The sequence below is a fragment of the Nasonia vitripennis genome (assembly GCF_009193385.2).
Source record: "Nasonia vitripennis strain AsymCx chromosome 4 unlocalized genomic scaffold, Nvit_psr_1.1 chr4_random0003, whole genome shotgun sequence".
Classification (NCBI taxonomy): Eukaryota; Metazoa; Arthropoda; class Insecta; order Hymenoptera; family Pteromalidae; genus Nasonia; species Nasonia vitripennis.
In genome coordinates, this window is record NW_022279638.1 from 690001 (window position 1) to 704193 (window position 14193).

The 14193-nt window shown below is 37.1% G+C and overlaps 2 protein-coding genes across 7 annotated transcripts in view; one reads left to right on the top strand and one right to left on the bottom strand.

Annotated features, from left to right (window-relative positions):
- The window catches only part of LOC100679361 (SNF-related serine/threonine-protein kinase), a 738484-nt gene that overhangs the window by 596279 nt on the left and 128012 nt on the right, over nt 1-14193 (bottom strand). The gene's annotated exons all lie outside the window — the stretch shown is intronic.
- The window catches only part of LOC100113956 (syndetin), a 272371-nt gene that overhangs the window by 72635 nt on the left and 185543 nt on the right, over nt 1-14193 (top strand). For all 6 annotated transcript variants that reach the window (XM_031928103.2, XM_031928106.2, XM_031928107.2 and 3 more), the window contains one exon: nt 7594-7881. In XM_031928103.2, the coding sequence (XP_031783963.1) occupies nt 7594-7881 (288 nt within the window). The remainder of the gene's footprint in view (nt 1-7593; nt 7882-14193) is intronic.

A 14193-nucleotide genomic window follows, 5' to 3' on the forward strand; every position in this document is an offset into this window, starting at 1 on the left:
ACATAAAACGGTACTCGTCGCTCCATCTACTGATTGACGACGATTTCGTGCAACGAGACAAGCTCGAGTGAACGCGAGCATAATGCGCATGCCTCGCGAATATACTCTAAGCGCATACTATACACTGTACTATACACTATACTCCCTCTCTGCCGTTAGACTCCGATGTGAGCGGACGTGTTCACCAAGGCTATTGCCGACACACAATTATTTCAATATACATCACTATTATTAACCTCAGTGTTATCCACTATTACAACAGCGACAAATGAAATTGAAAATGATTCATTATACAATAGAATCTCTTTAACGAATGAACAACGTAAAATTTTGATGCAGTAATAAATAATGTAATTAATAAAGCTAATCAAGTGAAGTGTTTCTTTATTGATGGAGCTGGAGGTAGTGGAAAAAGCTACTTACTGAATACAATTATCACTCATTTAAATAAAGAAAACATCACTAAAAGTGAAACGCTTTGCTTTTTACATAAGGCACTTGCCGAAATTTAAAGGTTCGCTGATGAACACACATACATGCACACGCATAGACAGAGTACATACACACACAAAGTATGCAGGTATTCAAATATTGTTGATAAATTCATTAAACTGTAATAAAACATCATCTTTTTTTCCTGTTCTAATTACCGGTTGTGTTATCGGATGGTATTTTCAATATACTGACCATGCTTTATAGAAGAAATTCGCATTTTTATGAAACAGATCAATTTTTCAGATTCGTCAATAGCATAATCAAAATAAAACTAGTCAGTTTCATTCGAATACTTTTATTGATTTGCTGCAGCAAAAAATAATGTTGAATTTGAATGACCATTGATTTGTGTATAAAACATTTTAGGGATTGTAGTAATACCCTGTTAAAAATATTCACACCAAATTTTACATCAAATTTTATGTAATAATTTATAACTTTTACGTGTACAATTTAACATAAATCAATTAAATTGTAAAACTTTACGTAAAGTTTTACAATTTTATTCGTGCATGTGAAATTTTATATCGAATAGTATTGTCGATATCGCCCTTTGTTGTGTCCCGTGTTTTTTATACTCAGGGCCTCGATAGCGCTCATTTTAGCCTACCTAAAAAAGCAGAATAGTGAAAATTTTGAAAATTTAAAAAATTTCGAAAATTTTGAAAATTTTGGATGCGAAAGTGCTGTCTACTTTCGCTCCCGGGGCGGAAGTGCTCACTTTCGCTCCTAGGGGCGAAAGTAATTTACTTTACTTTCGCCCCTAGGGAAAAAACACTTTCGTCTTAAGATATATATATATATATATATATATATATGTGTGTGTGTGTGCGTGTGCGTGTGCGTGTGTGTGTGTTTGGGTGTGTTTATTTATACATATACACACAAAAACACTAGAAACACTAGAAAGGTTTTTCGCCCGGGCTTGACAAACCCGACTTTCGCTCTACTTTTTCGTAGGCGGAAAGCGCGTTTCCGATGCACGTATTATGAAAAATTTATAAGTTAATAATATGATTAGAAAATAATAATCAACGGGACCTTTTCCGCAAAAGAATTGTTCCAGCTAAGGAAATAGACTAAACTATTCCTGATAAATGCTGCACTACGGGATAATACTTATTTAACATGGTGGGCTAGTATTTCATAAGTATTTTCACCAAGATTATTATCATCAAGCAATTATTAGTCTTCTGAATAAAGAGTATAACTTTTTAATTTCTCTTCGTTCACTGTCAAGAGTCATGCAAAGTCATCGATAGAAGAGGAAAAATATTGAAAAAAGTTCGTTACAAGAAATAGGTAACACTTTTTTAATGGAGTTGCAATGTAGTGCCTGTAATTTTGAATATCGTGCTATGTGGAAACGCCTTACAAGTGTAAACAAGCTCAAAGTAAGACAAAAAGTTGTAATGAGACTTTTGAAAGAACTTGATCCTTAAGGTGTTGAGACAAGCAGTCGGTACAAGTTAAAAATAAGGGTGTACGAATTTTTTGGGCCAAATTATCTATGTCATGCTGATAACTATTGCATTGATGGATTTAAAAAAAAATAATTTAGATTGAAATGGCAACTTTTTTTTTGTTCGTTTATCCGGAGAGTTGGAGAAATGCTTAATACACCATGACAGGAGCCGTGCGAGGCTCCCCGTATGTGAGACTCTCCTGACGCAAGACAACGCCAGGCATACTCACTAAAACTCCACCTCTCATAGGGCCGCGAGAACCACCCCGGTAACCGCTTTTGCATTCCTTCGTGGGGTCGCCTATCTTAAACTGTGCTAGCCGTCAACTAGTCTTGTAAACAACCGTCATTGTTTTTCGCGCGGAGAACCGTCTCCACGTACGCCGTTATCTCGTCCCAGTTCTGCTTGCTGTCAAGCATCGTTTCGACTACTGTCTCGGGCGTGAATGCCCCTATCGTCAGCTCCAGTGCTCTACGCTTTTCAGCCCAGTGAGGGCAGTCAAAAAACGTGTGTCTCACGTCGTCCCGTTCGTCACCGCAGTACTTACACCCCGGTGATGCCACCCTGTTCATCGCGAACAGGTAGCTTCTAAAGTATCCGTGATCGGAGAGAAACTGGCTAAGGTAAAAGTTATCCTCCCCCCACTTTCTGTCCACCCACGGGCATACACCTTTAATAAGGATCCTAGTCCACCTAGCCTTTGGACATTCGGTCCACCTAGTCTGCCAATTGCGCATTGTTTTTTCTCTTTCTTCCGCAGCAATCGAGGTGCCATTCGACGCTAAACGAGCCTCGTAGATCCGCTTGCGTTCAATCGCAAGAAGATCTACGGGGATTACCCCCGCGATTACCATCGATGCCTCGGCCGCGACCGTCCGGTAGGAGCATGCTATTCTAAGGGCCCCCCTTCGCTGTACCGCCATAATCTTTTTCCGATACTTATTCATAGTCATAGCGTCGGCCCACACCTCTGCTCCATATAACAGGATAGAGTTAGTGGTCGCCATGAGTAACCGCCTAACTGTTGGCCTAGGCCCACAGACGTTAGCCATGAGTCGGCTAAGTTGCGCTATTCTAGTCGTGGCTTTTTTACAGACGCGATCTAGGTGCTCCCTTCTTCTGCGCCCTTCTTTCGTGTCATACTCGATAACCCGGTCCCTCAGATAATCTTCCGTAAGACGCATAATGTATCGCGGCATACCGAATGATTCTACGGCAGCAAGTATGTCGGTCCATCTTGCCGAGTTGAACGCGTTTTTTACGTCTAACGTTACCAGAATCACAATGTCTCTAGCCGCATGTCTAACTTCCTCTACTTTCTTTACCGTGTCTGTTACCTCTCTAACGGCCCCTATGGTGGATCGTTCTTTTCTAAAGCCATACTGTTTATCGGAAGTGGCCTATAGGAAGTATCCGTATCCGCTTCTTAAAACATAGAGAATACTACATCATTTGATTGTAATATGATTTTATATTATAAATTACACATGATCTTCATCCTAGGATAAAATATATTCTGATTTTTAATTCTTTATTAAGCAAACCAGTAAATTATAAACATTGACTTTTATAACATTGACTATTATAAAAATCAGCATTCATATATATTTTTTGTACATATTTGTAAAGCTATAATGTAAAAATATCATTAATAAAAACACTTATTTATCTTGTAATATAAACTTCAACATCACATCATAAACCTTCAGTGATATGATATGGTACTTAGCAAGTACTGTATTAGACTTGTATTAAACAAATATAAATAACGTTATCTAATATCTAAAAATACTTTTACGTTTCAATTAGTATTAATAAGTTTTTCACTTGTGGTCTACATGACGAATCATAATTAAAACACTGTAATACTGTCTTTCTTAGAAATAAAGGAATGCAATTCAAATCTGGGATTTGATTTTGTTTTTAATTCGAATAAGTTCACTGAACACGTCACAGGTCGTTGAAAGTTTCCAAACATCAGCTTCACTATGGAATTCTATCAGTGTTACTGCGAGGGCCCACATATATGAATAAACTGTAGCTTCTTATCTCTTTAAAAGTAACTCTGGAGACATAAAAACATATGTGCCTCTAATGTTTTTTACGTAGGTTGTATTTAAATTTGATTCTGCTATGAATTCTGCTGCTGACCCTTTGCTAAACCTATATATCACAAATTTTGACTTTTGACTCTGAAATCCTAACTAACAAGTATATTTCCAGTCTTGATGTTATGATGAAGAATAGGTAGTGGCTGCATGTGAAAATAGGTAAGTCTGTACGCTATTCAACAACTTCAATGTCTTCTAGTCATGTCGAAGCATATTTTGATCCAACATCTTTTTTAAAAATTATATCCCATAAGTTACTTGATTCAAAGTATTCCATAATAATGAGTATTTGTGTAGCTGCTGAGCAATACGCTGAAATCGATATTATGTTCACATGTCTGATTTTATCTAACAGCTTAATCTCTCTAAATTCAAGATCTTGGACTAAGCTATACAGCCATGCCAGAAAAAATTAAGTTTGCTTTGACAGATAATAAATTACCCGGAGCGCAATAAAGCCTTTTTTTGTTAACTAGTAATTTGACCGTGACTTTTTGTTGGCATATGATTTAGAGGTGCTCCCTATATTTTTTACATATTGTATGTTCAAACGCATGTTAAAAACTTGGTCGCCTAAAGTCGGGGACTTCAACTCAGGACGGAGACTGTTCTCTATGTGCTTGGGGTTCGTATACTTACATCAAAATAGTATGATTCCATTCGTCCATTAGGTTGAATTCCATTCGCTTAATGTTGTACGGTTTCATAATATAGGCAAAGGCCATAAAATATAAGTAATTCTAATTTTTTTCAGAATTTTTTACATACATTTATGCCTGATTAAGTCGTATTTTAATATCGCGCAGTACCGCTACTACATCATTTAAAAAAATAAAATCGCTTTTGAAGTAGGTCCTTGTTGGAGTGGCACCCGAGATAGGTTTTGAATTTAATTGTCACAAGTGATGTCCATATATTTATACATCTTTATATGCCATAATCATAATTATTATTTATTATCGTTTTAGAGATTTTCATTATTTTTACCTATCTTAAATTGTACACAAACATACACACACACACACACGCATATTTCTATGTACCGTGACTTATGCTGACAAAATCGGAACTGCAACGTGAGTTATGCAAACTCACAGGTAGTTATGCAGACGTCCGCATACAACAAGTGACGATTGCTTTAGCGAAAAGGAACCTGTGCGGACATATGAATAATAATTATATATAAATTAGGACTTATGCTAACAGAAAGTATATATACAGCGAGACTTATGCTAACAGAAAGTACATACACAGCGGGACTTATGCAGACTGTCAGCATAAGTATACCTACACCATATATATATATATATTTAAATTAATTTATTATAATAGTTTAGTGAACTTTGACGAAATTTTGGTAGATCACTACACACACACACACTCATATACGTGTGTGTGTGTGTATATGTATATATATATATATATATATATATATATATATATATATGTATATGTGTATATATATATATATATATATATATATATATATATATATATATATATATATATATATATATATATATATATATATATATATATATATATATATATATATATATAGACACACACACACACACACACACACACACACACGTATATGAGTGTGTGTGTGTAGTGATCTACCAAAATTTCGTCAAAGTTCACTAAACTATTATAATAAATTAATTTAAATATGTTTTTGATAATGGTATATATCAAGAAGTAATTTTTTCATATAATCTCAGTATAGACTGCATTAAAATTATGAAACATTATATTAACATATTAAAAAAGTAAAATGTTAGGCGAGTTCGATACATTCTGCAAAGAAATTACAGATAGTAAAGAACTGAGATTAATCAAAGTCAAGTTTATTATATTTAATCGTAATCGAGAAATGAACAACTCTCAAGATAATTACTACGTAACGTGACAAGCCCGTTTCATTGTACTTATAGTGTGTGTATGGCGTTCTAATATATAAAAAGAAAAGGATATTGGTTCGTCTCTATCGGCAAGACCAATAGACATGAACCAATATTCTTGATCACCACCGAGGGTCAGCATCAGATAGAAAAAAACCTTTACTCTAAATATATTTTTATAAAAAGAAAATTTTAGTTGTTTATCAATAAAAAAAAATAAAACGGGCATGGCAACTTACGCAGTAATTATTTTAAGAGTTGTTTCTTGTTTCATTACAATTAAATATAATAAACTTGACTTTGTTTAATTAATCTCAGTTATTTTCTATCTGTAATTTCGTTGCGGAATATATTAAACTCGCCTAAACTTTTACTTTTTTAAAAGTTAATTTTCTTTAAAGATTTTAATCCTTTTTAGTAAATTTTTTCGAGTATTTCATATTCAACGTCGTAAAAATAAAATATAAGCATCTTTAGCACCTATCTACCACAGCTCTTTTGTAACGTTTTTATCACTAACATGAATTTACTGATTGTTCTGATATAGACCACCCTTGAATTATTTACTACACCTCGACACAAAAAACCACGGGGCTAACTACCTAGACGTCGTTATCGGCCACCCTGTATAACTGGACACCGCGTTCAAATGATTTTTACACCTAGACAAAAACTCACGGAGCGCGCCACCTAGACCTTGTTATCGGCCACCCTGTACACCTAGACACCGCCCTCGTATGATTTATTTACCTAGACACCAAAAACCATGAAGCGCACCACCTAGACGTCGTCATCGGCCACCCTGTACACCTAGACAGCGTACTTGAATGATTTATTTACCTAGACACCAAAAACCATGAAGCGCACCACCTAGACGTCGTCATCGGCCACCCTGTACACCTAGACACCGTACTTGAATGATTTTTATACCAAGACACTGAAAACAACCTGAGCCTTGTCATCGGCTACCCTGGCAAGCTAGTTACTGTTACAGCTCCGGAACACAGAGTATGCATCGGCAACCTCTTTATTCTAAATATCGTAATATATTATTATATTTTCTTGAGAAAGCAATCCCCATCTGTATATCGCTTTGCGGCCAACTTCACGGTCATAACACTTCTTGCGGCTAACTTAACCGTCCTTTCACATTTCGGGCTGAAGAAGAAAAACGTGATTTTAGCATTTGTGGAACCACTCACATATTATAAAAATAAGCAGTCTTTTCACTAATATTTTTGTTGGAAATCATAGTTTAGCTCAGAAAACATTCTAATGAGCCAAAAAACCTTACTAACAGTAATGATAAGTATTTATTTTTTGTGTAATGAAAAATCCGAACACCAATATAGAAGTAAATAGTGTCACAGGCGCCGCGGTTTTATTTGCTTCTTAAACTCGTCTTCGTGGCGCTACCGCGCCACTTGATACAATAGCTAACATATGTTAACCGCGAACGGAGCGAGCATTTTTTGTTAATCTGTTATTATCAGATTATTGATACAGTTGCCCTGCAAACTTATCAATATTCCTGTTTCAAAAATTATTCATAAGTAATAATTAATAGTAATTGTATGTATTAATGGTTTTATTTAATGAATTAAAATTTTGTTTAAGGAAAATCGAGTAAATGATTTGTCTGATGACACTGATGATGAAGAGATTCTTGATGAATTGAAATACAGCTATGTTGATGACATACAAAATAATATAATGCATAAGATGAAAGATAGACATACTGGACCCATAGTGACTAACACATCTTTAACTGTTCTAAGAATTTGCGGAAAGTATTTGCAAATAACTCGCATATTCAAAGAATTAGCAAAAACAGTTACACACTGTATGATACAGATATTTGAACTATATTTCTATTCTGTATATTGTTTTTTTTCAACAGATCTAGTGAGTACTTTATTCTATACAATGCTATGTTAATAATCTTATAGTTCGCACAGTCCACTGAAGAATATCTTGTATCTTTTGTAGATTATTGCTTCTTTTCTAAGGGAGCTCTGTCCCTTTGTTAAAGTAATGTGCAGAGATTTCTGCACAGATCTCTGTACAAAACTTAGACCGTCTCTTCTTAATTTCTGGAAAATTCTCGAGTATATACAAAGCACAATTGTGATAACGAAAGAATCTTTCCAAATTTCTAGTTTCGGCGCATATTACGAATTTTAATGATATATATCATACTAACCGATCATAAACTTGCTATATAGGTCATAAAAATAATTTTACTAGAAGTTTAAAAAAAAATTATTAGTGTTATTCCATTTAAATTGCTTTAAGCATACCTTTAACGTGCTTTTTATAATCAGTGCATCGATAACGATCCTTTTAGCCTGCCTGAAAAGGCAGAGTCGTCCAGTATCTTATAGTAGAATTTCGTTGTAAATCTGAATTGTGTTTGATGTCACACGGACCGATGGTATATACATACGTGTATGAGATGTGTCACACACATACACACACGAAAATGCAAATATCTGAGGTGAAAGTGTTTTTTTCCTAGAGGCGAAAGTAAGCGCTTGAAAAACTCTACTTTCGCTCCATTTTCTCGTAGGCGAAAAGCGCGTTTTCGATGCACATGTTATAAAAAAGCTATTAAAGTCAGTAAAGTAAACTAATTAAAAGGTTACGTTATAAAAAATTTCAATAAATTTTTAATAAGAAAATTGTATGCCATGTTCAATTTCGATTTTTATGAATCAGCAATTATGGAGAATGATTTAGGTAGCATGAGTGAAATATATGAATTCTGTAATGCTAAACATTTCAAATTTGAAATATTATGTAAGAAGTTTTCTAATTGTTGCAAGAGAGGAAACGTTGTATTATCTGACAATATCACTTATCCTTAACGTTTAAAAGAATTAGTTTATTGAAATACTGACGAAAGCAAACACTTTTTAATTACTATTAGACGATATAATAATACACTTGCCTTCGCAAATTCCGGAGCTAGATTTGACGCTCTTTTCGGGAATGGCCTTAAAGTTATTTGAATAAGTGGTGAAATTGTCCACAATATTTATACCGTACATCCAGGCGAAAACGGAGCCAGAAGATATGGGCAACTATACATCATTGATAATGAAATCACCTTGCAATCACAATTACAAAATAATATGTCATGTTCGTTAATGCTATTAAAGGAATTAGATAATTTTTTTTCTACAAGTAAACATGTACGCTAAATCATAAAAAATGATGCACGAAGTCAAAATGGAATAATAATAGTATATTGTGCAACTAAGGGAAAAATTGGTTAAAAGCCACTCCCCCTTGTTGCACACCGTACTTTTTATGATAAGTGCATGAATAGGCCACTTATCATGCATATGAAAGGAATGGGAAATTCGAGGACTTCTCAAAGTATAGCAAAGTATAACAAAGTATAACAACATATATATGTATATGTATGATTTTCAAAATTTTGAAAATTTTTAATCTTTTTAAAATTTTGAAAATTTTTAAACTTTTTAAAATTTTGAAAATTTTTAAACTTTTTAAAATTTTGAAAATTTTTAAACTTTTTAAACTTTTGAAAATTTTGAACATTTTGAAAATACTTCGATGGACACATATTTATCGAATAGGCTGCAGAGTGAAGAAAAAACTACTTCCAAGGGTGTAGTTTTTTCCCACTGCTAAGAAAAACTCGATTTTCCATTCATTTTACATGCATGGAAAGTGGCCTTTATCATGCACGTATTATGAAAAATCGTTTGAAAAACAATAACGTTAAATTTAATAGTAAAGAAATAAGAATGTATTTAACACGCAATTCTGATCATGATAAACGTAGATATAACGCAGCTAAATGCGTTAAAGTAACTGTGATATTTGTAGGTAAAAATGGTCAACCACCAGAAGATCTAATAATATACCGAACATTAGTAAACATGTAGATCCTATGTCATATCCACTTATTTATCCTAATGGAAGTTTTGGATGGATGCCCAATATGAAAAATGAAAATAACAAAAACAATATTTCAATGCTACAATTTTTATTTATAGTCTCTCGACTTTGATAGAGACTTGTGGATCAAAACAATTAACGTGAAAATAATAACACGCTCTTTAAACTTGAGATGAAAAGGTATACAATGTATACCATCAAACTATTGATGTTTATTGAAAAGAAAAGAGTGTGATTACAAATGTCTTGACTATGGAAAATTGAAGAGTATTAGAAGAGTGTTAGAGCACCGACGCGTTAACAAACGATATTGTTTAACGGTCGACACTGTGAGGCGAGTCCTCACAGCGCTTCGGCAATACGAAAACTGAATAACACAATTCGGCGAAAGCGGCAGAAGACCGCTCGCGAAACAGGCGGAGAGAGACAGAGTAGGAGCGAGCGAGCGCGCGTTGCCATGGCAACCTCATTGATGCCGTGCGGGCTAGCGAAAACCGTCGAATTTGAACTTAAGGTGACAAGCTTCTCGAACCTCCTCGCTCTCTCCTCGCATATTAAACTAATATTCGAACAATTTTATTGTCATAAATTCAGCATTAGAAACGATTTTAATCCTTACTGAAATTTAGAAAAATCAACTCAACAATACATTGTTGATGCTTGAGTAAAAATTAAAGGTTCACAATTATTTGTTTAAATAAAGTCAACACCAATTAAGGACACATTAATACAAAGGTGTCATTGGTAACTTGAAAAATAAAAGTAACGATGACAACGTAAAAATTCGAAAAATGGTTATATTGCCTTCAACATTTTCAGGAAGTCCACGATTGTTACAACAAAACTTTTTATTTTGTATTACAACAGTTCAAAAGTATGGTAAACCAAATCATTTTATTACTATGACATGTAACCAAAAATGGAAGAAATATAAACAAAATTTGAGAAAAAATTAATTAGCTGTTGATAGACCTGATTTAGTAGTAAAAGTTTTTAATGCATCAGTTAATGAATTATTATATCTAATTCTTAATAACATTTTTGGAAAATGTACTGCATACACTTATGTAATTGAGTTTAATAAAAGAGGTTTACCACATATGCACTTGTTGGCTTTCACTTATAAACATCATAAACTGAACAATGCAGATGATGTTGATAAACTTAGAAGTGAAAAAATACCTGATGAAATGGAATATCTAAGGTTACATAATATCGTTAGGCAATCAATGATACATGGCTCTTGTGGTAAAAATAACTTAAATTCACCATGTGTGGATAGCAAAATAGAAAAATGTACCAAAAACTTTCCGAAATAGTTTAATTAGCAAACTACTTTTAATTGTCATATTAATGTTAAAGTATGTTTAACTATTCAGTGTGTCAAATATTTATTTAAATATTGTTATAAGGGGCATGATTGTGCATTTATAAAACGAGTCAAGGTAATAATGAAAACGAATGTGCAGAAGGAAATTTCAACTACTATAAAATAAAACAATATTTAAATACAAGATATGTAAGCCCTCCAGAAAGCAATGTATCGTCTACTACAATATGCAATGTAAGTTAGTCTTAAACTTAGTCTTATTAGGCGGAAGTGAACTGCGGCGGCCCCTGCACGGAGACGTGCCAATCGAGCACTCAGGCAAAGCTCATTGTGCTGTGCCTCCTTTACCATTAGTGATACTTTATAGATCCTTATTTATAGTTTCGATAACTCGGCAAATTGATGCTAAGCTTTTTAACCTTAGCTCTTCTAACCCCAACATGGGAACCCCCCACACCCTCTGTCTTGTCCCTGCGAAAGCTGGGCATTTACACAGCAGGTGGGAGGTGGTCTCCGTTTCATGCTCGCACCACCTGCAGCTCCCGGAGTCTCTTAGTCTCAGATTCCACAGGTGGTATCCTACCCTTCAATATCCCGTCAGCTAGTCAATGGCCAGCCTCAACCTATTCCTGCTTAGGCCCCTAATGGTCTGCAGCCACTACTCAGGTAGGCTGCTGCCCATCAGAGCCCTAGCTTGCCATAGCGACTTTAGGTGTCGTTCGCATGGATCTCTTGATTCCTCCCACAACCAATCTTTGCACACTGTCTAGTGCTTCTGTGTGCGATTTCAACTCACATTTGTGGTCCTATACCAGTGCCCCATAGGTGAGTCTTGGTTTTATGATTGCGTCATATAGCAATCTCACTTTATCTGGTTCCAGGCCCCAGGTATTGCCAAAAGCCCTCCTGCAGGCCCAGAAAGTGCCTATCGCTTTCTCGCATTTATCTCGAGCGTGACTCCAAGTTATTTGACCTCCTTTACCAATTTCAGGGAAACTCCACAAAGTTGTAGCCCGTCTATCGGCTTGGTTTTATACCTGCTCGTACACAGCATGACACTGACTTTGTTAGGGGTAACCCCTAGTTTTACTTTATTATACCATTTCTCTGCTAGCACGTCCTCGTCGTCCCCCCTGATCAGGATGACGATGTCGTCTGCATATGCCTGTGCGTTTATACCAGCCTCGTTCAGGATGCAGAGCAAGCTGTCCACCACCAGGCACCATAGTGTCGGTGACAGCACTTCTCCTTGTGGGCATCTCTTTCTCACCACTCCTTTGCAAGAGTACACTCCCCAGGCAGCCACTATCGTCCTGGTCCTTAGCATAACGCTGATCCACCTAGCGACAGTTTCTGGTATTGCGTGCTCCTCCATACCTGCTAAGATCGCCTCACCGGTCGTGTCATTGAAAGCCCCTTCGATGTCTAGGAAAGCCACCAATACCAAACCCCTGTTTTTCATGCCCTTTTGAATGAAGCTAACTGCGTTCACCACCGCTGTGTCCACTGACTTTCCTGTCTGGTAGGCATGCTGCTTGCTATGCAACGGCACTTCTACTAGTGATGACTCATTAATATATCTGTCAACCAGCCTTACCAGGGTTTTGAGTAAAAACAAGGTTATGCTGATTGGCCTGAAGTCCCTTGCGACCGCGTGATGTTTCTTACCTTGTTTTGGCAGGAAAGCCACCCTCGCCTGCCCCCATTCTTCCGGCACATATCCTAGTGCCAGACAGGCTCGGTACAATTTCTCCAAGGCTGGGACTTATACGTCCATGCCCTGCTGCAGCAGAGCCGGGAAAACGCCGCCCAGACCTGCCTTGCCTGTTTTCCGTTTCGCCAGTCTCCAGTCCTCTCCGTGAGCCATCAGCTGAACAGCCTCTGACCTCGCCCCTTTCCTGAAGTTTAGAAAGTGTGTTTACATTAAGCCTTCTAGGGCTTCCTGTCCATTCTTTGCCCAGTCCCCTGTTGCTAGTCTGATCGAGTCCTTCTTTTTCCCTCGGTGCCCACCGTCACCGTTTTGATTTTGGCGACCACTCAGGAGTCCGGTGTGAGTGTGGTGTTCTCCCTTTTCAAGCGCTTTATCACGACTTCCGGAGTATGCACTCCGAGGGCGTAGATCATCACTCTGACCAGCTTCTGGAGGTCTCCCATCCCAAAAGCCTTGAGTTGGGTTTTCTCCTCACACAACCATTTAGTGGCATTACTAAGTAACCACTCCTTGTCATTTTGATCCTTGCAGTGGAAGATCTGTGCACCCCTCTAGAAACAATTATCCAACAAACTTGGAAAATAGCCTCCGTCTTGGGCGTCATTAATCTCCCTTTCCAAGGTCTCCAGGACCTTTTTTCCCTGGTCCTCGTCAAGGCGCTCTTCCGGGTACTTGACCAGAACAATGGCCACCTTTAAGTCAGTAGCCACCGCTCGGCTGTAGCTCTTTGGAGCGTTCCCAACGGACCTCCTTTTGGGCTCCTTAGGGGTGGAGCTGTCGGAGTATTGTCTTTCGTTCGCGAGACCTCCCAGGAGCGTCCTCCAGACGCTTTGTCCTCTGCTTCTCCCCTGAGGCTAGCTTCCTATTAGCGTGCCTGTTTCTTTTCTTTACCTCATTGTTTTCAGTTTCCGAGAAGGCACCGGTATTTGCCGCTGGGGCGGATCCCGCAGCCGACCGGTGACTCTCCTGGGAACTTGCACCGTTATTTGCCGTCTTGACGACAGCCGCCCGATCTTTCAGAATACCGTCCGCGAGGACTTGGTTTGAGCTAGGGAGCTCTTTTGTTGCTGGCACTTTTGCAACCGTTTTCTGTATTTCATTTATTTCCATTTCATTTTGTAAGTTACACGGGTGTGTTAGTGTGTGTGGACCAAGCCCCGCCCCCACATCCCGGTCCAGTACGCCTCCCAGAAGCCACCCACTGCGGAGAAGCCAACTTCGACGCCTGTGCTCTCAGGAGGGCCCC